We start from the raw sequence: 26,330 nt of genomic DNA, 5'->3' as shown, positions 1-26,330 counted from the left end.
TCTTTTTTCATTTCTCTTCATGTAATGCCGTCAACAATTTTCTTAAACTGATGATGTCTTCACAGAAATAAAAAACATGGTGAGGGCAAAACCAACATTGGTAATTATATTCCAAGTCAGATGTCAGTTTCATACACCAGCTTCAATCTAGAACTGGGGAATAGTTGCAGTATCAAATTATGTTTGGTTTTTTTTTTTTAAACTTTGTATCTAGAGATTCTAAATTCAGAAAGTTCTTGGCGAAGAGGACAGGGAATTTGGGCAAAGTTGGTAGCAGTCACTGTATCTGTACCTGAACACAGATGCATTATGTATTTTTCAAAGCTGTTAACTTTTTAACATATATATATATATTAAATGGCTTTTCTTTATTGCAGATACTCTATGTTCCACCACTGCTTGTGTGCCCACTTTGTCTGACCACCTGTGGATAGCAGCAGCAAGTGGGTGACGTGTGACGGGCTTACTCAAAGGGCTTTCATCAGTCTCATGTTTCATACTGAGCTTTCTGAAGTGATTAAGGTAACTAACAGCCAGGGATGTTTCTATAGTGAGACAATGCTTTGATTTTTAAATATTTGAGGTTTTATGTTTGAAGTGGTATGGCTTAACATCCTATCCCTGAATGTTTACCGTGAAACCCCCCTAAAGCCCCAACAAAACAAAACAATCCCCGCATACACTGATGGTGGGGGAGGATAATTTTAAATGAGAAAGTTTGGATTTTGCAAACTGGTAGAGCCCATAGCTCAAGTTATCTAGAAGAGGAAAACATGTTCTGTGTGGGGCTGTGAATGCTACATATTGTTAATTATGAGTATTTTGTATGTCTTCCACATTTGAATGAAATTTCTTTCATAACAGTTGTTTTTCAGCCTCATTAGTTCATTTCTTCCTGGTTGACAGAAAAATAATCATATGAATTAGTGCAGCCCAGTAAAACTAATCCTCAATTAGGTGCACTGGAGGTACAGGAAGCAACAGAGAATTGCATGTAATCATGTTGTATTGTGGATGCTGGTGGTTGTGGCCAGAGCAATATGGGGAATGATTACTCTTGAAGCTGTGACTTGTTATATTGTCAGATTAGCAGCATTAAAATAGTACAGAAGGATCAAATCTATTATTTGTCAGTACCAGAATCTGGTCTTTTGTAGTTAGTAGCTGTGGTCTCTAGATCAAGATGTTTTTATTCCACACAGACTTCTTGTTAAGCAACTTGAAAAATGGACTGCTTATTTCTCACTTTAATTGAGTCTAGGTTATGTCAGATACCCACTTTCAGGTGTGTGTGGACCTGATACATATCTCCCATTTGGCAAACAAAATACCTCTGTGGTACTGGGGGTAACTTACATACAAAAGTCCTATTTTCAGTATATTAAATACCTTTATTACAGCTATGGGCATTCTGTACATGAACATTTACATTCTTTACACAAACAATAATTATTTTGAATTACAGTATGTTAACAAATCTGTTATGTACAGCTGAGAAAATGAAACTCAAATACATTCTGTGAACAAGTAGATTAATATGTCCCAGTATATTTGGTCAAAATTGCTTAACTTTTACAATGGTCAGAAGAATAGGTCATATTTTAAATATTCCAGATGAACAGCATTTTGGGTTTTTTTGCCATTTAATATTTCTGTCATGCAGTGGTGTCTGTATGGAACAAAGAAGAGAAAACTACGTACATTAAGTTCTGCTAAGAAAAACAGATGAAAACTGACAAAATATTTTGTCACCTGTTATAACATATTTCATTAATGATATTTCACACTGCCATGAGGGGTGATCATGTTGTGAAGATCTGTGCATATAGCTGGTTCACTTGGATGTATAGGACAAAGGTTGAGAAAATGTATTTTCTATTTTTCAGTGAAGAAATTGATTTAGGGATATTTTTTGCTTTCACCTACTGGTTTCATCAGTACTTTGACATAAAAGACAATCTTGAAAATTATTTAAATTGAGTTGGTGACACAATTATACTAATAATATCTCTGGAGATTTTTTATGTTGTCACATGGAACCTTTCAAATGAGTGCGGTAAGAAGTGGAGTAGCGTATTCTGTTACAGTATTTACTTTGCTTTTTTGACTGCGCTTTGTTGGAATTTCACATTCTTCGGTATGATTAAGCAAGGTTCCCTTCTTGGTTTATGGAATTTTGTATAGTAGCAAGGAGGGAATTATGAGATGTTTTTTTGAAATGGAAGATGTGTGTGTAAATACAGAAATATTATGAAAGAGAGACACGAACATCTGTTTAGTTCACTTTGGAAACACAACAGGTTTTCACTTAGTTCTGTGAACAGTATTTCTATTCAGTACTGGATAGACATAACACCAAGAAGGACAGATCTGTCCAGGTAAAAGCTTGTATTCAACGGAGGTTTACTAGAACATTTTAGAAAAATCACTGTGGTAATTAAAGAAGGCTTCCTCTGGAGATTAAAGCCATGAATGTTTTGTATAAGCAGGTGGTAGAGCACAAACATTATGCCTCACACATTGTTGATAGAGGTAGTGAGCAATCTTTTATATGGGGTGGTTATTCTAGTGATGGGGTGGTTATTTTCATCTAAGAAACACAAATTCCTTGAGGGATAATAGAAATGCATTTTTTTCCTTAATTGAACAGTCGGTGCTTGTTTGCTGCCTTTGCACTTGAAAGCCCAAATCTTTGCATTTAGAGGTATCTGACTCCATGAATGATGCTTAGGAAATCCATATGCTGACCTGGATCAGGGCCCGAGGAATGTAGTGAGTGTAGAAATTCAGATTTGTATGTCTGTGATATACTGTCTCTTTGTATTTCTTAGTTTGGGAAATAAAATAAGGCACTTTTCTCTCGGTGATAGTGTTTTTCCTTCATGATTACCATTATAGTAGCACAGTTTTATCCTCCTGTTTGTGTAATTGGATATTTTTATCTACGACACAGCTGGCTTAACTCTGATCCATTTAAGTAGAACAAGTAAGCTTTAGCTCATATAAATGTGTACTTACACACTCATTCTTTACTCAGTAATTATAGTTAGGAGCAGAAAAGTTTTAAAAAAATCATATTCCAAATGGCTCTTCTATGGTAAAGCAACATAGTTCAAAATAAACAAATACTGTTGAAAATTGCACATCAAAAACGCAACACCTGTTGCCTATTCAAAACAAGAAATGAATTTTTAAGTTAAATACTAATGTGTTCAATATCTTTTTTAACAATTCAATATCTTCATCAACAACATACAGTGGGATTGATTGAACCCTCAGAAAGTTTGGGGATGAACTCAAGCTCAAGGTGGTATCCCACCACTAGAGGGATGGGATAACATCCAAAGAGATCATGGCAGGCTAATAAATGGGCCAGTGAGAACCTCCTGCAGTGAAACAGAGCCAACTGCAAGGTCCTCCACCTGGGCTGGAGTGGTTCCCAGTATTAGTGTAGGCTAAGTGATGAAGGGATTGAGAGCAGCGCTGCAGAGAAAGGTTTGGAAATATTGGTAGGTGAAAAATGAGACATTAGCTGGCAATTTGCACTTGCAGCCTGGAAAGCCAATTATATAATACAAAAAGAAGCATTGCCAGCAGGTGAGTCTCCTCCTCTGCTCTGCTCTTGTGATAATGCACTTGGGAGCCCTGCATCCTGCTCTTGGGTTCTCTTCAACCTGTGGCTGTATATTGAGTTATTAGTATTTTATTACATTACATTTATCAGGGAGGATATTTAGCTTGATTTCCAGGACCTTGTTTTCACAGATAAAAATGAAGTCTCGTTATGTAGAGTCTCACCTCGTAGCATATTTTTTCTTTTAAGTGTCTGATTAAGACTAAAGCTCATCCAGAAGGTTCTGCTCCAGTCCCTCTCTTCATCAGTGGCAATGTGCAACCTAGCCAGTTGTTTTGTCTTTTAAGTTCTCAGTGCAATCTTTGTGCTTAGCATGTTTCGACTGAATAAGTGAGCCCACGCTGTAAAAATCTCTTGAGAGGATATAAATCTCCCAGTTTAATCTCTTTGTTTTTCTTGGTGTAACATCTGTTATTTTTCAGCATAGGGCTTTGTAGTAAATCAAAGAGTAACTCAGCTTTTAGAAAACCTTCTAAGGCACTGTCTTGTCCTCAATGTTTTTCCTGTGTCAGAATGGTACTATCATTAAGTAGGAGTATAACAACCAAAACCAAATACAGCTAGTGAAGAAATACACCTTACCTTTCTTTTAGGCAAATGCTCTGAACAGAACCAAACCAAACAATGGCCTGTCTCACTATGACAAATATGGAAGATACCCCAACTTCTACTTCTGTGAACCAGAATGGTGACCTCCGTGGGAATACCAGTGCAACTAACCAGACAGAACCATTGCTTCAAGTGTACCTTTATCATTCTCCTGGGAAGACAGGAGGAGATTACCTTCAATTTCCAGCTGGAGAACATGTTGCAGAAGAGATTTGCATTGTTGCCTGTAAAGCCTGTGGTAAGTATATACACAACAGATTCTTAATGAGAGCGAGAGGAGCCTGAAAGGAGTTTGTAGTGGGTTGGTGGTCAGGTCTCTTCTCCCTCGTAACAAGTGGTAGAATGAGCAGAAATGGCCTCAAGATGCACTAGGGGAGGTTGAGATTGGGTATTAGAAAAAACTCCTTCACTGAAAGGGTTGTCAAACAGTGGAACAGGCTGCCCAGAGTGGTGATTGAAGGACCATCCCTGGATATGCTGGAGATGTGACGCTAAGGGACATGGTTTAGCACCAGACTTGGCTGGACTCTATCTTTAAAAGGTTTTTCCCAACCAAAACAATTCTGTAATCTCAGATGCAAGTGAATTTAAAATAAAGCCTTTTGATTTTGAAATTTCAAATTTTTCTTTTCCAGTGGGTCACAAACATGAAACTGCTGGCTCTGAGTGTACATTTTATTATCTGAAATTTCTCATACTTTTGTTATTTATGTCCTTTGATTGCTATGCTGTTTTCAGATATGGTTCTAATTACTCCACCTTTCTGAGAAATCTGTCATTTTTTCTGTGTTCTTCAATGTCTCGTACTGACTGACTTTGATGCTTTGAGTTTGTAATTTGCTTGTATATGCTAGTTTCACAAAGGTTCTTCTGTTTTTATGTCCCATTGTTCCTTGGAGTTCTTCACATGTGGTGGTCTGAATAGCTCTGAGTTTGTAGAATTGCTCTTCATGTAATATGAAAGCTTGAGGCAGATAAGCACATAGAATGAGTTTAGCAACATTACTGCCCAGGGTTCGTTCTGGGAGACCATGCATATGGTATTCAGAGGTTTGCAAAATCTCAGCTGTATGAGCAATCACTGCTGTTACAACCTTGTAAGTCTCCGCTTGACAGATGGTCGTGGGAGGATTCTTGAAGTTAAGGTACCCTTTTGACTCAGATCATCTTCCAGATTGCTGCCACTGCGTCTCCAAGGTCCTGTAGTCTCTTTTTTCCATTTGAAGAAATAAGAGTGTTTTGTCTTCCTGCTTTAGAAAACATGCCCATACTAATTTCTGTAATTAGGATCCGTTTCTTAGCACTGGTGCCTATGTTTTTTGAGCTTCAGTTTTGCCTCTGTTAGGTTTGCCAGCTTAGTTCAGACCCTTGGGTACAGCATTTAAAAGTGGATAGGGCTAGTGGGTGATGAGGTTCCTTCCTTTGTGAATGTTAAAGTGGCACTGAATTTTTACACTATGTGATAGTTTTGTTTTTTGTTTTTTTTTAATGGAAATAAATACAGTTTTACTCACTGAGGGTATTGCTGAAGGAGTGAATAGAGAACAATTTTACTAGATGATAATGGAGAAAGAAAATCATCTTTGTTTAACTTAGATATTCATGTACCAACTGGCCAGAATATTAATCTGATGAGGGCTTGTTATGGAATTTGATATGTTTAAAATTACATTGTCTTTGAAAGGATATCGTCAACCATGACATCAAGTGCCTTGTTTCCTTTGCAACCTGAAGAGGTTGTTGGATTTTTTTTTTTTAATTTTATTTTATTTTTTTTTTTTTTGAGGAATGGGAATTCCTCTGATCACAAATTTTCAGCTATTCTTCCAATTAATCAGAGAGTTAAAGCTAACCTCCCTGGAAATGTCCCACCCTAGTCTGAATTCAGTGGAATAGTAACTATTTTGGTAGCTTGATTAGCCACTTCTACTGCTGCACTGTCTCCAGTTTCCCAGGAAAATGAGCAGCCCAAGGCATGTATGATATTCTCCTCACCCCCATCACAAACACACAAATCCAGTTCCTGCTAATCCACAAATCCAATTAGTCTTGTTTCCCATTACATCATCTGAAGACTTCATACACTATTGCTTGTTCTGTCAGACCTCACCACTCATTCTCAAGGCTCCTGGTTTTCAAGGCTGCCAGTTTCTATTTTGCTGGTGTGGCTAGTACTAGATGTGTCCTTTAATACTTGTCTGTTTTAAAAATAATTTTATATCAATAGTATTCCTCATGAGGTTGGTCTCTTTTTTTTTTTTCTATTGTTTCAGGATTTTCCCCCAGCATTTCTGAAGTATATAAGTAGTAATGTATAAATTAAATGTTTTATCATGTTGTGCCTTGATCCTCATAGAGATGAAATAGACAGCAGTTTCTTCCTGGCAGTTCTTATGGCAGTATTGTACAACCTTTTTCTCTAAGGAATTTATAACTTTGTTTCTTTTTAAATTGGTGGGAAAGGGTGAAATGCCTACAGGTTTTTGTTTTCTTTCATAGCCGTTAACAGTGCTTAAACCACAAGGTGCTACTTCTAACTATTTTCTGTTTTTTCTAGGAGGTTTTGTGGTTGTGTGCACATCGGTATGCAAAACCAATACAGTCAAATTATGTTTGTGTTGGCAAGACAACTATTTCAGTAGTTAGCTACAAATCAGAATACTTAATAAAGAAGAGAGTGGTTTACATGCTAGGGTTATCATAAATACAACAAATTGATAACTGTTACTGAACTTTGACCTTTCTTTGTGATCTGAGCAATTGTTGGATCTTTTGGTAACAGCTGGTTACATCGAAGTATGGGTGCTATTGGTGGCAAGCAGGACTGGATCTAGGCAAACATCAGCAGTCACAGAAATAGTCTTGTCACACGTAATTTACACAGTTCAAACAATTAAAGGTTTCCCAATCTGTGCTGACTTGACTTTAGACCTGTTGTATATGGCATGTATTGGCTATGTAAATATTAGACTGTCTAAATATTATTGAGTAGTTGCATGCCAGTTTGAGGCATGCATGCAGAAGCCAAGCTTTTTATTCTGTAATTAAAAAACAATTTTACATGTTCTGGAAATATGCAACTTTTTGTAGGTTTGAATTTTTATGTGGAAAACTGCCTGAACGTGGAACTGAGTATCACATTTTCTAACCAGAAAAATGAAAATAAAATGATGTGTCTTGAAATAAAGTTTGAATTCACTACTCAGTATCATGGTTCAGCTCTTGTGTGTTAACTTGTAATTGCCATGTAAAAAAATTATAAATGTCACATCAAAACCAAGAGAAGTCTTTGCTCTCAGCCTAAGAGAGAATCTGGTATTAGAGGAATTAACTGATGCTGGAACTCAGATGTAACAGAAATTGTTCTAGAGGTTAATGAATCACTCTGTTTGACCCATCTTCTAAATTGAGCATCAGAAACTTGTTTTCACAAGTTGTGATTTTAAACCCTTACTTACATTTTCTCCACTCTGTCAAATACTCTTGAATGAAATTTCTCTTTTAACATATTTTTAGTAAGTTTACAGTCAGCCAAAGCCATTTGAAAACAAGTAGTAGTAATGGTTCAGGAAAGTCACCAGAGCTGATGTGAGAGGATAATCCAGGTTTAACATGGTATTTTACAGAAGAGATGAATGTGATTGTTTACAGAATAACTATAAACTTTATGAAAAAAAGATCTAGAAATCTGTGTTTAAAAGCAACTATAACTGAAAATAACTAACTGAATTTTGCTTTGGTGTAAGTAGATGAGATACAAACTACTGGAAACATCTGATGTCTTTAAATTTGGATCTTCATTGTATTTATTTGTGTACAGAAAGGAGGATGTTTCATATACTACGTTAGTGTAATTACACTGTACCCATAGTTTTGTGTTTAGAATACTTCTCAGTCTCTTACAAGTGGATTTAAGAGTCTTTAATCCTCAGACAAAATAATTAATTTTTTAAATAAACACACAAAACTGTGGACTGTACACTGTACCTTATGAGACATTATACACAAGACTAGTGTTGTGCCTTGATCCTCATAGAGATGAGGTAGACAGCGGTTTCTTCCTGGCAGCTCTTATGGCAGTATTGTACAACCTTTTTCTCTAAGGAATTTATAACTTTGTTTCTTTTTAAATTGGTGGGGAAGGGTGAAATGCCTTCATAAGGAAAAATCTTTTTCTTCTGATTTTTTACTAAAAATTTGTGGATTTATTCCATCATCTGAATAATATGAGTAAAAGAGTATATGCATAATTTGTATATATGATACAATTTGTTATGAATTAAAGTGAGTGAAGTCTGAAGGTGTTTTTATATGACACTAGGTGAGTTTGGAAATCACAGAACAATTGCAGTTATAAGCAAAGCCTTGCTTTGGTGGTAGCCAAATAGATTTGTGTCATGTTCTTGAAACTTGTAGTAAACTAGTAGAAAATTATGCAGAACGAGTGACTTTCAATATGACCATAACATTTAAATAGCACACTGAAAAATGTTTTGACAAAGTCAACCAACAAGCATGGCTATTGTTTAGCATCTTGCATTGCTGTCATGGCTTATTATTGTCATGGCATATTATGATTTCTAAATTTCTGTAAGACATACCTGACATTTATATCTACTTTCTGACTGGCTGTTTTTTGATTCCTGCCCTCCCTCACTTCTGTTTGGGTCACTAAACCCTGAAATCTTAACTTTCAAATGGAACTAGAATCCCAAATTTCTGGAGGGAACCAGTTTGAGAATTCTGACAGGATTGCTGAGTTACAGGCAGTTAGAAGTTAAAAAAAAAGACCTTGTATTTGTGGATTTTGTGTTTGGTTGGGGTTTTTTTTAATGATGATATCCTGAAATTCCATCTAAGAACCTTTTAATTCTCACCCATCTGATTTACAAATAGTTTGTAAGTTTCATGGTACTTTCCTTGAATACTGTTGGTGTCTCTCTGAAAACCATAAGATAGAAGAGAATTTTTAATTATTGCAAAATAGTTATTTTGTTAAAATAACCAAAACAGTTCAAACCATTTAATGTAACTTAGCACTGACAGTGTCTGCAGTAAACACTTTCAAGGGAGAGACTGTTGAGTGATGTGATGGTTGTGATGGTCTGTAGTCCCTCTTTGCTTGTTTTTCCAGGGGTGATTCAGTGTTAGAAGCTACAGAATTGTAAGCGTAGTTACCCTTAACTTGCTTAACATTCCAAAATTCATGTTGCTCAGAGTTACCGTTGACCATAAACACCCATTGTGGGTGTCTTGCCGGGGGGGAGCCAGGGGGGTTGTTGGTTTTTGTGTTTGGTTGATTGGTTGGTTTTTGGTTTTTTTTTTTTCCTCCCACACTCCACCTCCCAAGGTGAGGAATTCATTAGTCAGAACTCCAGGCAGTTCTGTTTTTCCATGAAAGGAAACATGTGCTTTGATTAACTATTCAGAAAACATTTTGTTGACAGAATAACAATATTGTATGTGACGTCAGAGTTCAGTGAGACTGCAGCTTGTATGAAAGTTGAGATTGATACTTTAATATAAGAAAAGCCAAACAATTTTCCAGCTGCTATAAGCAAGACCTCCTAACTTTTAGATCGTTTACTTGACAGTTTTGAGTGAAAACTGACTAATGTTTTTATTGGATTTTGAAAACTGGAGATTTTAAAGTTCTTTTCAATCATAAGCTCCATGTGACTAATTGATTTCATCTGTATATGTGTAGTTACTTATTTATATGCATGAATTGATAGTTTCATAAGACACTATTTCTACTGAAGGCTTTGTATGGCTTCCATATTTCATAGCGGTGTCCTGGCTTTTTGTGATATACAGTTTCTGGGTTTGTGGGGTTTTTTTCTTCCTTCATAGAGAGATATAATCTAATGAAAACATACTGCATGGGTGAAAAGGTGCCTAATGCCAACAAGGGAGAAAGTACAGAAAAAAACCTATAATTCCTTAGCTGCTTCAGGGCAAATGAAGTAGTTTGACTAGTCTGGATAGGGAGCTCTAAAATCATGAGGAAAGGAAGAAACTGCTATGCAAATCATTCTTGTCTTAGGCTGGAGGTAGAAGTCAGAGAAATAAAGTTTTGCTGTGTTACAGCCTTTCATGTTCCTTGTCAATCTACATAGTATGGTGAGGCTCCCTTATTTAACTTTCAATACTAAGTAAAATTCTTGCGAAGAGAGAGTCACATTTTTGTCTTTGCAGTAGTCCAGAAAAATCTATTTAATAGCCCTCAGTGGAGAAGCAAAGTGGAGAGCAATTCTGCTTTATTATGTCTGAATCACTGTCTCTTCTCCTAAATTATCATTTATTGATTTGATAACATGGTTAGTGCAGTGCAGAAATCCAGAGGAGGCTTTTTAATATCTGTCATAAACAGCTTTTCTGATTTTATTTGTGCTGAAAATACATTTCTCAGAAAATTTTCACTATTGTTCGTATGTCTAGGCTTCATCAGAAGATTTTAATTCTTCACCCCCGCACACACCTCCACCTTTTCTTCTGGTCTTTGTTGTTTCTGGAGAAAACAATTAAATGCTGCTGTTATAATTCACTTCAAAGGTCACTGCAATTAGTAGTGTTGGTAAGAGTTACATGAAAGGAGACATTTCTAGCCTCTGCTTTCGTCAGACTTTTGTGGACAATTTTCAAAACTCTAATAAGAACGTTTGCACTGTTTGTGTAATTGTTGAACTTTTTTCAAGTTTAGCAATACTGTAGACAAATGCATAATTCTTATGGGGGAAGGAGGAAAGAAAAAAGTATACCTCCTTTTCTTAAACATAAGTGGAATAAATGTCAATGAGCACTGGCAGTGAATGGTAAAAGTTACCATTTGGAACTATAAATGCTAAAGGATGAGGGGAGGGTTTCTTCTGTAAATTTAGTTATTTCATTCTAAGTCTTTGGGTAAGATAGTGGGTACTAGGCCTTTTTCCAAAACTATTTTGTTTCTTAACACAGTTTTAAGTTACTTTTATTGTCTTTATATGTTTGGGGTTTTTTAATATTTTATGCCTTCTCCCCCCAGAGTGTCTTGCTTTATTGTAAACACAGTTTTCTTTCACTGTGACACACTGTGACCTTCACTATATAGTTTTCATCCTACTCTGTGACTTCTATAGACCCTTGTGTCTATACCTGTATCTTTGTGTCTGAAAAAATGTCAGTGGTTCATCTTGTTGTGCTGTCAATTCTCAGGCATTTGACCTGCTACCAAAACTGTAGGACTGACATCCCATGGATCCATCGCATCTGTCTAATGGCTGTACTTTCAGCTGGAAGACCCAAAGCCTGATTGTAATACTACAGGATAGTTGATACTGAACTGGTTTCCATAGTTTGTGATTAAGTAGGACTGTTTGTCAGTTACCATTAGAACAATTCTGGATTGTTGGAGGAAAAAATATTTTCCAGGTTTCCTTAATTAATAGTATGTGTTTGGCTTGGGTGTAGGCTGAGCTACTAAAATGTAAATAGCAGGTGGTTGTCCTAGTCATTATGACTTTCAGTTCGTTGTTCATCAGTCTAAAATCTTAAAATCAATGTCTTGATCTGTTTTTTTTTGGGAAAGGTAATGTACTGCTATAAGCTGTTAATACACTGAGAGGTTAAGAAGCCATTGTATTAAGTGCCATACAGAGAACATCTTGTAATCTAAGAGTGAAGAACAGGGTAACAGGTGAACACGGTCTGCAGTCAGAGAACATAAAAGAACAATGAAGAATAAGCCAGCAAAACCAGAATGCAGGTTATGGGATGATGGTGCAATGCGGTTGACAGTGATGGAGCAGTGCAATGAACAGTTGGAGAACACAGACCAATCTTCTACTTTTAACCCATGGGTTTGGTTTTTTTAAAATGTTGATCATTTGTGAAAACACTTTTCTATAGATGTTTGCACTCTGTTCTTTGTTTAGGTATCATACCAGTGTACCATAACATGTTTGCCCTCATGAGTGAAGCAGACAGAATGTGGTATCCCCCAAATCACATCTTCCAAGTAGATGAAACAACCAGACTCAGACTAATTTACCGGATGAGGTAATTAAATAAAGTATTACTTACTTTTCATAGTAAAACGCAACTGTGTGGCAAAACACAACCAGTAAGTTATTTAGTTGGACTGTGGTTTCTCTTAAGAAGTTACAGACAGATTGTTGGTGGTATCTGAATAAGAGATAGATGAAAGAATCAAAATTAATGGGGTAGTTTTGAATAATGAATTTTATCAGTAGTCTGCATACCACGTATTTGCCATGTAAATTTGAAGAAACAATTAAAAATATAGCAGAAATAGAAGTAATATTACTTTTAATAATGATACACTTATCTCCTATGTGCTTGCCTGTTTGAAATTAGTGGCATTTCTGAAATGCAGAGTAATCAATCCATGTAGCTCTCTGAGATAGAAACATTTTTCTCTAAGCTGATTTTTCAGTGTGGACACTCACAGCTACAGTCACAGTTTTGCTTATGTAAAACATTTTGTTTATTTACATTGCATAATGTGGCCTAGGTGTTTCTTTACAAACTATCTCAAAGGAAACTGGAAGTCAGTAACACAAAATTCTTTATATTCTGTTTAGTTGAGGTTAACTTTGAAAAGCTTCTCATTCCTACCAGTCCAGTTTATCAACTGCTTAAATGCTACGGTACATTTAGACACTAAGTTTTCATCTGACCAACTGGTGCTTCATACTTGTTTTCCAAACTGGCCAGCAAAAATTATATGTCTGTGAAAGCAATAATGCCTGGTTTTGGTAAAGTGAAATTGGTTATTCATGTTTTCTTAAATATTTCCTAACAGGTTTTATTTTCCTCACTGGTACTCCAATGACAGCAACAGAGCACACCGCTACGGCATAATTCGAGGTGCAGAAAGCCCCGTTCTTGATGATGTTGTCATGTCCTACCTATTTGCACAGGTGTGATTTGCTTGATTACTTTTTAATGCAGATTGGTAATGTTTGTTAGTATTTATCCCCTTTCATCATGTCTTCTGGTAGTGACTGTGTAGGCTCTATTGGCAGCTTGAAGCTGACAAATTAGGATGACAGATTTCATATCATATTGTGTGTTTGGAGAGATGAAGCTCAAATGGCGATGGTGAGGAGAGTAGTGAGAGTGTGTAGCTTCTTTCTTGTGCCACGACCCTTGTGGAAGTCTCTCAGTGTGACTTTAAGTTTGGACAGAGACAATGTAGAACCTGTTTGAGATTTGAAATGAAAATACTGAAAACAGTGTTTCTAAGCATGATGGTCATTTGTATCCATTATGAACATGTGGAGCTTTTTGTGGACAAAGGAGATCATTCAGAAGAATGCAACCTTTAAAAAAATAAACAAAGAAAGAAACCCCACAAAAAACCCAAACCAACAACAAAAAACCACCAACAAAACAACAACAACAACAAAAAAACCCCAACCCCCAAACTACAAACAAAACCCAAACAAACAACAACAAAAAAAGCCCATACCCCAAAAAACTTTCACTAGTGGTCAGTGGTGTTACAATTTAAATTTGCTTTCTTGCATTCTTCTTTCCCAGTGGCGAGATGATTTTTTGGATGGATGGATTCAGATGCCTGTTACTCATGAAGCACAAGAAGAATGCCTTGGAATGGCTGTTCTGGATATGATGAGAGTGGCCAAAGAGAAGGACCAAACCCCACTGGCTATTTACAATTCAGTCAGGTGACTCCATACTTTGTAACTGGATGACTCCTATCTGATATCTAAACCAAATATTTTTACACATTAGCATCTGGGAAGAGATGTTCAGCTGTTGGCAATTAATTTATTTTAGCATAAAGATTTAATAAGCTTGCTTGTAGTTAACTAGAAATTAATAGAAAGCTTTTATCATGATGGCTGCTCATGGGTTTTGTTCTCTTAATGAGATTTAAGGCAGCAGTTTCTTCCTGGGAAAGGATGTAAGCAAGGATATAAGTTGTAAAGGATGTAAGCTGGGAGGGACCTCTGGAAGATACAAAACCCTATGTTCAGATTGGATCTGACTTAAAAGTTAGATGAAGTTCTGAAAATGTCCAGGGATGGAGATACCACTGAGGTATCTATATGATCTGAGGAAGATTTTCTCTGTACCTAATCAGTCTCCTCTGTGATACTGATTTTTATCTGTTGCTTTTTGTCCTGTCCATGTGCATAACTGAGAAGTATCTGATTCAGTATTCTCCATAACCATCTGTTACTTATAGAGAATTAGTAGAACACCCTACTTAACCCTTCTTTTTTCCAGGCTGAACAAATCAAGTTCCCTTATGCCTCTTCTGTCATGTCATGTCCTCCAGGCTCCTGAACTTCCTGGGCAGTTCTCTGCTGGAATTTCTTGATTTTATTAGATTCCTTTGGTTGATCAACCTAATATGTTTCCACTCCACCTGAGTTAATTCTGTCCCTGTGTAATATGTAATGGTTCATGTTGTGTCTTTTAATGAAACCTAGCTGGAGGAGTGAAAAACAGAATGAGACAAGGAATTGGTCCTCTCATTGCCAGTGACAACCTACTCTTTTCTCCTCTTGGTTTAGAATATGGACTGTGGTACATGGAATTCTGTGAGAACCAGCTGCAGTGTTGTATTCTGCCATTGATATTTCCATCCATGAAATCTGTCCTCTTACCTGTGTAGTTGCCTCTTTCTATGCAGTGTCTTCTTTCCAATCCCAAACAAAGCAACTGTGTAACTTTGCTGCCTTGCCTCAGAACTTCAGTAAGAACTAAAACAGACATACCTAGATTTGTGTAACATATTGAAGCTGAAGGAGAGGAGAAAATGGAAAATGGATGAAGAGATAGGGAGAAAGGGCTATATATGTAATAATATACAACAGATTGAAGAAAGGATCCTAGTTAGCCTACAGTTTAAAGCATAAATTTACATTTAGAGGGGAAGATTCTTTTTTGCTTACCAGAGAACTAATTATCTTAATTGGATTTAACAGATAAAATTAATAGATTTTTTACTGATTATGCATTCACAGCTACAAAATGTTTTTGCCTAAATGCGTGCGAGCAAAAATCCAAGACTACCACATTTTGACACGAAAAAGAATAAGGTACAGGTTCCGCAAATTTATACAACAGTTTGGCCAATGCAAAGCCACTGCCAGAAACTTGAAACTTAAGTATCTTATAAATCTGGAAACCCTTCAGCCTGCCTTCTATTCAGAGGTTTTTGAAGTAAAAGAGCCTGGTGGAGATCCTTCTGGAGAGGAAAGTTTTGCAACCATTGTAATAACTGGAAATGGTGGAATTCAGTGGTCAAGAGGAAAACTTAAAGACTGTGAGACGCTGGCAGAGCAGGTAATTTTAAAAACTATTTTAATAATGTTGCAGTTATCTTGTAACAGAGTGATTAGCTTATGTTGGAAGTTCTGGTTTACCCCAGGTAAATTTGGATAGTCAAGTTTTTCTTTATAGTGATGATACAGTTTCCATATGACTGAGGTTTATAGAAATATATTGACTTAAGTAGTGCAGGGTATTTGTTATTTTTTTAATTGAAGTACTGTAAGAAGGTCAGTGGTTGAACATGCAATACTTCTTTGCTTGACAAATGAAAAATTAGGTGTTGAACCTTCATTATTGTAAAAAAATAAATGTGGAAAAATAATGACCCTGCCCCAGGTAAGGGTAAAATACACAACTTCATCAAATTCTCTTTGAAGGCAGGGATTTAAGGACTCAAAAAGACAGGTAAGTTTCCTCTTTTAGTTAAGACTTCAACTACTGTCTGAGCTAGCTAATTTAAAGGGATATTCCTGTGACTGCAGAGTCCTTATACTTCATGTTCAGGAATTAGATGCTAAATGGTTCCAAGAAGTGCTAGTAATCCAATACTGTTGCTTTGTTATTTATCAATATTTCTTTTGTGTGCAGTTTCTTAGCATGACTGCTCCTTTTGTGGAATTTTTCAGAATCTTATAAAGATTCACAGCAGTATACATTGAAAGTGTGGGAGTTTTCTAAAGGTAAAATTAAGTCCAAAGTGGAGCACATGCCAGTCTTCCAAAACACTTGCATCTGTTTGTTTGGTAGTTTTGATGCATATGTAACAGTCAAAACCAAACTGTATAATGCTATATTTTTACAATGTGCTATAATAATTGGTAAAAATGTTTGGTTTTTTTTAGCAAATAGCAACAAAAAAAAACCCAAAACCAAACAACCCCTGCAGCACAACAGCAATAAAAAAAAATCTAATTACATACCTGGATTTTCTAAGTATGTTCTTAGAATATTGGTAGGTTGGCATTAGTTTTAGTTACCTTGTTCCTGGTTTGCTACATTTGCCTTTCTTAAGTTGCACATAAGTGCCAGTTGCTCCAGCAGGAGATAACATTAAATGTCAGATTTTGAAGTTTCATTAGGAATAAATAATAAATTATTTGAAAAGTCACTCCTCAGGATTAGTCAAAGTATTCCATCGTTAATCCTCACCAAAAAAAGCACCACAACCCATATTTGGTTATTTCTGCTCACTGTTCCTGGAGCTTTGTGCTTTTTTTAAATCATGTTCCTAGTGATGGTCCCGTAAACACAAAACTCCTTTCTTTGTTCCTAATGGTATATTTAAGGTTTTATGAACCTCTTCATTGTTATCTTACCAGTTCACAGTTGTAGGAATTCTAATTCTGCAAATGGGTGCAGGTTTTTAGTTGCTATTAGTGTGATTACTGAAATTATATAACCAACATTTATTGCAGGATTTACAAACATACTGTGATTTTCCTGATATCATTGATGTCAGCATTAAGCAAGCAAGCCAAGAAGGATCCATTGAGAGAAGAATTGTCACCATTCACAAACAGGACAGCAAGAATCTGGTCTGTTTACTTTCCTTGATGTTTTTTAAAAAAGATATTTCTGCGAGCAGACTGTGTCATTAGTGTGGCATTTACAGTTGTTGTATTACCAATTACCACATTAATTAAGCATGAGGTATAAGCAGTATATCAGAACACCACGGGTCTTCCATTCAGGGCTCCATTTATTGCTGAGAGTAATTTCTGATACACAGGCTGGGTTTTTCTCTTTTGGAAGCTTAAACTTGATATGGTGCTTTTAGCTATTGAGCAGACTCTCTCCCTGCTGCCATGGTGAGCTGTCTGCCAGTGACCAGCATATTCCAAAAAGGTTTTGGAATGCTCTGCAAGAATGATGATACACAGAAAATCAGTATTAGGACAAAATTAATGTAATTATTTGCTTTTACGCTTTAAAATTCTCTGAAGAAGATTATAAGCAAGTATTTTATGCATAAACATTAAAAATCACCTTGGTGATTCAAAATCACCCTGACTGCACTCTAGATGTTCACCAAAGCTGCTCTGTTACTCTTGACTTCAATGGGATGGGAGAGAAATACACAACAAAAGTATTGTCAGTCAAGATAAAGACCCCGAGGGAGAGGTCAGTCACCAGGTACTGTCATGGGCAGAAGAGACTTAGCTTGGGAAAGTTGGGAAATGACAATTAAAAGTAAATCTTAAATACACCTTCCTCTCACCCCTCCCTTTGGCCCAGGCTCAACTTCACTCCTCTCTACCTCCTTCCCCACAGCAGTGCAGGGGGATGGGAAATGAGGGTTGAGGTCAGCCCATCACAACTTGTCCCTGCCGCTCCTTCCTCTGGAGGAAGACTCCTCACACTCTTTTTTTGCTCCAGCACGGGGTCCCTCCCCTGAGAGGCAGTCCTCCACAAAATTCTACAACATGGATCCTTCCCACAGGCTGCAGTTCTTCATGAGCTGCCCCATGGATCCTTTCCACAGGATGCAGTACTTGAGGAACACACTGCTCTGGAGAGGATCCTCCACAGGGTCACAAGCCCTGCCAGCAAACCTGCTCCTCCCTCCTGTTCCAGCGTGGGCTTCCCGTGGGCCCACAGCCTCCATTGGGCCCATCCCCCTGCTCTGCTGTGGGGTCCTCTGTGTGCTGCAGGTGGATGGAGACGTGTGTGCTCCCCTGTGGAGCTGGGTGGGCTGCAGGGGCACATCCTGCCTCCCCGTGGGCTGCGCCACAGGCTGCAGGGGAATCTCTGCTCTGCTGCCTGGGGCACCTCCTCCCCTTCCTTCTTCCCTGACCTTGGTGCCTGCAGAGTTGTTGCACTCCTGTATTCTCCTCCGTTCCCTGACTACAGCTGGGCAGTTTTCTTTTTCCCCTTTCTTAACTGTGCTATCCCAGAAGCACTACCACTGCTGCTGATGGGCTCAGCCTTGGCCAGTGGCAGATCCATCTTGGAGCTGGCTGATCTTGGCTACCAAAGGGGTACTTGCAGCTAGTCACAGAAGTCACCCTTGTAGTCCCCTGATACCACACAAAAATTCAATACCAATTTTTTTCTTCCTTTATGTCTCTGACTGATCTGTGGGCTGCTAGGGCTTCCCATCTTGGGCACTTGTGTGACCAGAGAGCTTCCTTTTCCGTGTATGAAACAGCTTATGTGCTTCTGTAAAAAAAAAAAAAAATTTTTTTTAAAAGGCATGGTTTACTTTTGTTTACAGTATAATTGTGATTCACATTAATTACATTATTTTCCTGTGTCAATGACTCAGAATTAATGATTTGCTAAGGATCTGAAAATTTTTAAGGCTTTTTACTGAAACGTAAGAATATCTGTAATATCTGTGATGTGCATCAACAATGTCAAGAGCATAATGGTATTTTAGATAGATGGGGGAAGCTTCCTTAATCCTGAGCCATTAAAATTCCTTTTCAAAATTTTTCATAGTGATTATTAGGTACTTGACTCCATATACTTTAGAGGGTAAAAGTGCCTTTCCAGACCTTGTGTAAACAAGCTATTGAGGACTAAGGCAGATTAGGAAAAAGTGCAGTAGCTGCTCTGTTGATGGTTTCTGTGTGGAAACTCTACACAGCAGAATTAGCTGATGTGTAGCTTAGAATATGTGATCTAGTTTAGCATTTTAAAAAGGTAGTAGAATTTATTATGGAAATGTACTTTCCACAGTTTTAGTGGACTCTTTAAAATGTTTGGTTTTCTATGTGTTGTTGTTTGTGTGGGTTTTCTGAGAATGCAAAAACGTCTGGAAAGGTAGTTGTTTCCAGGAGTTTGAAGACTGCAAACAAATTATTGGCATGTGAGAAAAAGCACCATCTTTTTTATTTCTGTCTGGCAAAAAAACTTGCCAAGAATTGTGTTCAGCCACTAAATATGTCCCCAGAGTGATGGGCAAACTTGTGGAGAAGGTAGTGAAGCCTGGTCTGTTTGGCTACACTACTGCATGAAATAGTGTTACTCTAGATAGTCGAGTGACATTTACCTGTTGAAGTGAAGACAGCACCTAATGCTTTGATGCAATTTTCAAAATATTAATAGGGTACATATTATTACATACAAATATGATCTTATTTCCCTCTGTTGGCAATAATAAATAAACTATTACAGATGGATTTAATTTTGCCCTGCTCTTAACCTGTTCAGTGTATTCTGCATATACCTTTTCCACACCCCATTTTCATTTGACCCCATTATTTGTTTCCTCACTTCCACTCATTTCACCTGTCTTCAGGGCAGTTAGAAGTCAGCTTCTGTCTATGATCCATCAATCAGGATGCCAGTTTTTGCTGACTACTAATTAAATTTTCAGGCAAGTACTTTTCTAGAGATTTGTCTTTGCTATTTGAAGGCAGTCCCATGAATCTTTCCTAGGCAAAGCCTTTCCCTTAAGAAAAAAGAACAAAGCCACTGTTACCATTGAAGTAGGTGCCTGCTGTTCTGTGTTGTATCTGTTCAATTTTTCCCTTTCAGATGTTCCCCCTTGTCAGGATTCCTCTATTGTTTCTTTCATTTTCGAGTAAGGGGGGTTTTATGGCAGGTATGTCTGGTTTGGTTTAATTTCAAACATTGAAGTTTACTAACAAGTTTTGGATGGCAGAAAGGTAGAACTATACAAACTATAAAAAAATAATTGGGATATCTTTAATGTATGAGTATATTTATATCTTTTATATTACCACATCCACAACTTGTGTCTTGTGTCCTAAAAATTGTCATTTTCTCTCTCTCCTTCTCTCCCCCTCCCACATACCCCCTTTTTATTCTCCCCTTGCAATTTAACAGGAGGCTGAATTTCAGTCCTTAAAAGAAGCTCTCTCCTTTGTATCATTAATTGATGGATATTACAGATTAACAGCAGATGCCCACCATTATCTCTGTAAAGAAGTAGCACCACCATCAGTCCTTGAAAATATCCAAAGCAACTGCCATGGACCAATTCTGTAAGCAATTTTGTAGCAATGTAACTAGGTGATGCTATTTTGAAAGATGAACTTAAATTGACTGGGAGCCATGATGGAGATCTTGAAATACGTATTTATTATGCTTATGTAACCTAAAAATGCCTTATATTTTTCCTGTTATTTTTCACTTCGCAAAGTGCCTTCCTGATTTACAGTAATGAATAAATGGAAATGTTTTGATTTTAATTTTCTTTCCTTAGGATTTGTTTTTTTCTTAAAGTGAGACAGATGGCAAAGTCTGATGCAAAATACTGATTTTGTAGAACTATTGTTACTATAATGGAAGCAGTGTCATAGACAAGATCTAATGTATTCACTGCAGTCTCTAGCAGCTACATTTTCTGAGTGGCCAAGGGAAAAGAAACCTGAATAACTCTGTCTTCAGTATTTGAGCAAAGATTGCAGTAAACCACTAGCCGTATAAATTGGATATTTTGTTTGCTTTAAAAATTGCTGTCACCTTGTTTGCTTTCTTTGTTGGTGCTTTGTTTTTGTTTTTTCAGATGAAGAATTTAGTACTTTTTGTGTATTTTTTTGAACTTACAGTTCATCTAGTATTGTTTATTGTTTTCAGAAGCATACATGAGAGCTTGGAAATGTTGTTAGGCAGAACAAAATGGGTATTTGTTTTAGCTATAGAAAGCTTGGAAGCTGATTATTTGCAGGATACATTGCATGAAACTAATGCTATCCTCTTAGCTAATAGAGAATAGTTCTGCCAATTTCCCACTGACAGAAAGAAGACAGGTTCTGTAATCTTCAGAGGAGAAAACAGAGGAAAAGGGATAAGGACCTATACTGTTCTGGTGTCATTTCTTGCAATGACTAATGGTGTATATTGACCTTTATTTATGGCTATTAAAAAGATGTGCAGTGAGTCTAGGTATTTCCAAGCCATTCTATTCCTCATTTCGTAAAATGGATATAAATGGGTACCTAGCGAGCTCATTTAAGGGGAAATTTGTTCTTGTAGCAACAAATTATGTTGAATTTCAACTCCTCTTTCTTGTTAGCCTTTTCTCAAGCTTAGCACCTTTTTCACATGCACAAATATTTTGCTAATTTTAGCCTGCTCTGGGCAGTTTATTAGTTTTGTACATAGTGCATGTTGAAAGTAATATCATAAGCCTAGAGAAATATACTTTTTCAGGCATCACGACTTCCCATTAAATAAATGTCAGTATTAATGATTTTTAATATACTGCTTCCACATAAGCAGCTACCCTGAATATTGGAAAATAAAGGAACAAAAAGATTAACGTAAAGAAAGCTGTAAAAAATTCAGAGTTTAAATTTTTAGGGGATTTTATACCTAGTAATAGTACTCATGGGCCAATCTCTGATGTTCCTGGGTTTTGAAACTATGTGATAACAATATATTTTTTTTTTTACTGTAGCATGGACTTTGCTATCAATAAACTGAAGAAAGCAGGTAATCAGACTGGTTTCTACGTTCTTCGTTGCAGTCCTAAAGATTTTAAAAAATACTTCCTCACCTTTGCTATAGAGGTTTGTATTTATATAATATAATAGTACCTGTATAATCTATATTTTGTTATTACAAATATTCATTTTTCTCTTCAGAATGTTTATCTGATGCATATATATTCTATAGCTGCTTCTGACAGACTGGCCAATTTTCAGACTTTTGTGAGAGGAATCAGAATACATCAGAAACACATGGCATATTCCTGGGAGAGTAAGACAAGTGTAGCAAAGAGAGCTTGGGAGTTCTGGGGTTGGTGACATGGCTTTTTGGTGCTGTAGTAAATGTTTGGATGGTGGGGCAGTTTGGGAATTTTTGTTTTCTTTTGGCCTTTTTTAAGTTGGTCTTTTTTTTAAGTTTGTATATTTTTTTTTAGTTGGATTATTATTCCCTGGATTTCAACATCCCTTCCAGTCTCTCCTCAGAACAGGGCTTAGTTAGATTGAATATACAGCCATTGCTGAGCTGAGAGTCTCTCTCCTTCACAGGTACTTCTGGGTTTGGGTCTGGTCCCCATCCCCCGTGCTGGGCCAACCATTCTATTTGGCAGCAATTACATCAAAACTGATCTGCTGGATATCTGGTTTTAGCTAGAGTGGGAGCCATCCTGCAATTCTCATTCAGCTAAAGAACCAGATGTACCTGTCCTCTGTGAGAGTGCAGTTAGTGATAATACAGTGCTTTAAAATTGCTATTACAAACCAAAATGCATGATCTTGTTCCAAGGGTCGGCTTCTCTGATTTTCTGTTAAATTAGCAGAGATACTTTTGGGTCTTTCACTAAAGAAAATGACACATGGGTTTTCCTGCTAGTTTGCAGCAAGTTCACTAAATACTGTTAGAGGTGTGTGCATCTCTGAAAATGACAAAATAAGGCTAATGGAGAAGTAAGCTGCCATTTTAAGATCAGTTTCACAAAAATTTTATGTTCGGTCAGTGAAGTGTGTTTTAAAGGGAATTGTTTTAGACTATGAGGTCAGACACAGAGGAAGCTTAAAATGTCAGAATATGAGCGAGGTTTCTGAGATAAGCCTACTATTGAGTGACCTAGCCACTATTTTTTTTTTCTTGTTCTTAGTCTTTTGGGACAGGCTGCTAGAAGGCTTTTGAGAGGCAGAATTTTTCAGAAAATGTTCTGCTGTGTTGATCTGAAGGACTGTGAAAGCACTATTAAGAGCTCTTCTAATTCAAAAATGTTCAATGAGATCTTTTCAAGAGTCATTGTAAAAATAATTCAGTGCATATTGAAAATCTGTGCTATGAACTAATTGCTAGACAACAGAAAAATCGAAATGCAGCTGGCATCTCTAGATGCTTGCCATAAGATTACCGAGTATGAACATCAGGTCTATTGCTTCCAACAAAATGGATTTTAGTCCATAAAAGGATGAAGAACCTTTCATTACTGACTCTGGAGTATTTTTATTAGGATCTCTAATCTGATTTTTCAGACCTGTTTTTTCTCATCTGAACATCTCAAAACATGTGTCTTTCTTAGCCTTAAGATGCTAATTCACATGGCAGGAATAGAATAATATTTGGTCAGAATCAATATTGCACAGTGACAAGAAAATAACTAATTTTGATGAGGCATTCTTTCTTTCATTAGTAGACTGCTATGCATTTAAAGAAACTTTCAAATACTAAATAATGATCAATTTTATTTTTAATGGAAAAATCTCTATAGCGTGATAATATGACTCAATATAAGCATTGCCTTATTACGAAGAATGAGAATGGAGAATATAATCTTAGTGGAACCAAGAGAAGCTTTGGTAGTCTTAAGGATCTGTTGGCATGTTACCAGACAGAAACTGTCCGTTCAGACAGCATAGTTTTCCAGTTCATCAAATGCTGTCCTCCAAGACCAAAAGGTAAGAGAAAGATCATTTCTAAGAAGAAGGGTTTCTAACTTCAAAATTAAAGATTTAAAAATAAGTTAACACTAGATGGCTCTCAGGTAGCTGCATATGTTTACGTGGGAGGGGGGTTTAAGCCTCACAGACCTATTTGTTCCTTTTAGTAGTCCTAATTTTCAGTCCTAGTCTGCCAAATTTTACTGTGTTGCATAATGGTCTTCTAGGAGGAATTATGGTGGTCTCATGGTCAGAAGCAAAACTGGTTTCTTAGTTGCAGAGACTGTGTGCAGCTGCATTTCTTTTTCAGTCCAGTGTTTCTGTATAGAGAAAGAAGGAGCTACTACATGTATCCTTTTTCTTTGAGGTAGTTCATAAGCAATGGAACCAACAATGCCAGTGAAGCTATTTCATTGTTTGTTGACATTTTAGCTGAATTATGACAATGCTGCAGTGTGATTTCAATTTCTTTTTAACACTGAAAATTACATAATGGAAAAAAGCTTCTGAGGAGTGGATTTTTCATGAATTTACATGGAAGGATTTTGCCTATCTTTGATATTCATAGTATCTTTCTCCTTCATGAATTCTGAGAACATCTGCCCTTTTTGCTTATTTCAAATAGTACTACTTCTTACCATTAATATAAGCCTTTTAAACAAAAATTTGAGAACTGAATATTTCATATCACTTTTATCTATCTCAAATTTGGTTCAAACTAGCCAGGGAATTCAAAAGTTTAGAGAACTTTGACAAGCAAGTACCTCTGCATATTACAGATAAAAGTTTTGCAACCTTATTTCCATCTAAACAAAAATTCATATTCATCAACATTATAGCTTTTTAAAATAAATATAATCACACATTATGCACACATATACCCACAAATATGTACTTGTCAGATTTAGTTTTGCTAACAAACCTGCTCTACTTTGTGGAGAACAGTTTTCCACAAACACCTGAAGAATAATTACTGTGCTAAAGAAAAGGCAATGAGGGTCACTGGAGTGCTGCTGGGGCAAAAATATGTAAAAGCTTGAAAAAGGCAGCTGAAATACATGTACTTCTTTAACATGATAACTTCATAGTATAAAAGAAAAAGGTGGCTTACATCTGCTTTTTCTATGTCCCGGTTGTTATTACAAATGTAATAGAAGTTAAAATGTGAAAGGAGGCAGGAATATATTCAGAATGTTTATGAAAAGCAGGAGTACTTAAGAAACTTAAGTAGGCACTTGAATATCTTAATATACGTTTTTTGTCGGATTAACAGTTTCTCATTAATAATCATTCTGAAATAATATTGGTTTAGTTTCATATTTTACAGATTTGTTTTACTTTTCCCTGCTGTCTTTCTCCTCCCAGATAAATCGAATCTCCTTGTCTGCAGAAGCAACAGTGTTTCTGATGTTCCTTCATCACCTACGCTCCAGAGACACAATAATGTCAATCAGATGGTCTTTCATAAAATCCGGAATGAGGACTTGATATTTGTAAGTCTCTTACTTGCTTCTTCCACTGCAGATGTTTGATTTAATACACACTTAACTTTTAAAAAACTCAGTACAGGTTTAAAAGAGCCTTATTTGATATAGATTTTGCTGTAATCTTTCTTTAGCTAGAATTGAGAGAAAATAGTTTTGTAAAAATTTTCCATCCATACGAATAATTAGGGTGGCTTTTGCTTTTCTTTTAAACAACCATAATAGTGGTTGTTTACTTCTAAGGACATCTAAATACACCTTAATAATAGCAATTCCTTCATCTCTGCTTCTTGCAGCAAGTTATTTTCTGAGATACTTCAGTCAATAAAAAATAAGACTGATACACTTGCTTCCTTGTCACCTCAGGCTGACTTTAGATGTGTGATAGCTGTAAAGATTTTCATATACTTTACTGAAGGTGGGTTTAAAGAGATCTGCAAAAGATGCAGATATTTCTGATGTTTTTTCTCATCTATATCCTTCCTGTCTTTTAGGAGGAGAGTCTTGGACAGGGCACATTTACTAAGATTTTCAAGGGTGTAAGAAAAGAAGTAGGAGACTATGGCCAGCTCCATCAAACTGAAGTTCTTTTAAAGGTGCTGGATAAAGTGCACAGAAACTACTCTGAGGTTGGTGTGATTATTGACTGCTATGTAACATTTGTCCATGTTATGTTGAGCATTACTTTCCATACACTTAGTATATGGTATATGGTGGTGTGTTGAACCAAGCTCATTCTTGGCCTTCTGACCCTGGAACAATGGATTTCAGGGTTTCTTTGAGAAGTAATTCCCCCATGTGGAAAGTACATTATTTCCCTTGTTCCTGGTGGTCCATCCACCAGAAATTTCAGAGCTTTACCCACTGAGAGTGTTTTTTTGTATGCTGTAAGTACCACAGGATAGTTGGTATAGGCATAGAGTTGCCTTTACCAATAAATCGGTTATGTACAGATGAGGGATCAATATTTATGGAAAATTA

At 36.6% G+C, this 26,330-nt stretch overlaps 1 protein-coding gene across 8 annotated transcripts in view; it reads left to right on the top strand.

Moving 5' to 3' along the window:
* JAK2 (Janus kinase 2) overlaps positions 1 to 26,330 on the top strand; it is an 88,604-nt gene that overhangs the window by 39,463 nt on the left and 22,811 nt on the right. For 4 of the 8 annotated variants that reach the window (XM_071731358.1, XM_071731357.1, XM_071731356.1 and 1 more), the window contains 12 exons: positions 378 to 522; positions 4,228 to 4,481; positions 12,157 to 12,280; positions 13,047 to 13,164; positions 13,787 to 13,932; positions 15,241 to 15,562; positions 16,966 to 17,085; positions 20,345 to 20,502; positions 21,921 to 22,032; positions 23,697 to 23,883; positions 25,231 to 25,358; positions 25,844 to 25,978. In XM_071731358.1, the coding sequence (XP_071587459.1) occupies positions 4,259 to 4,481; positions 12,157 to 12,280; positions 13,047 to 13,164; positions 13,787 to 13,932; positions 15,241 to 15,562; positions 16,966 to 17,085; positions 20,345 to 20,502; positions 21,921 to 22,032; positions 23,697 to 23,883; positions 25,231 to 25,358; positions 25,844 to 25,978 (1,773 nt within the window). In that variant the 5' untranslated portion in view covers positions 378 to 522; positions 4,228 to 4,258. Of the gene's footprint in view, positions 1 to 377; positions 523 to 2,702; positions 2,773 to 3,574; positions 3,598 to 4,227; positions 4,482 to 12,156; positions 12,281 to 13,046; positions 13,165 to 13,786; positions 13,933 to 15,240; positions 15,563 to 16,965; positions 17,086 to 20,344; positions 20,503 to 21,920; positions 22,033 to 23,696; positions 23,884 to 25,230; positions 25,359 to 25,843; positions 25,979 to 26,330 lie in introns of those variants that run through there. The other 4 variants (XM_071731355.1, XM_071731362.1, XM_071731361.1 and 1 more) reach the window with 4 other exon arrangements.

The sequence above is a fragment of the Heliangelus exortis genome, chromosome Z, assembly GCF_036169615.1.
Source record: "Heliangelus exortis chromosome Z, bHelExo1.hap1, whole genome shotgun sequence".
Taxonomy (NCBI): Eukaryota; Metazoa; Chordata; class Aves; order Apodiformes; family Trochilidae; genus Heliangelus; species Heliangelus exortis.
This window is presented reverse-complemented; position numbering and strand designations above follow the sequence as displayed.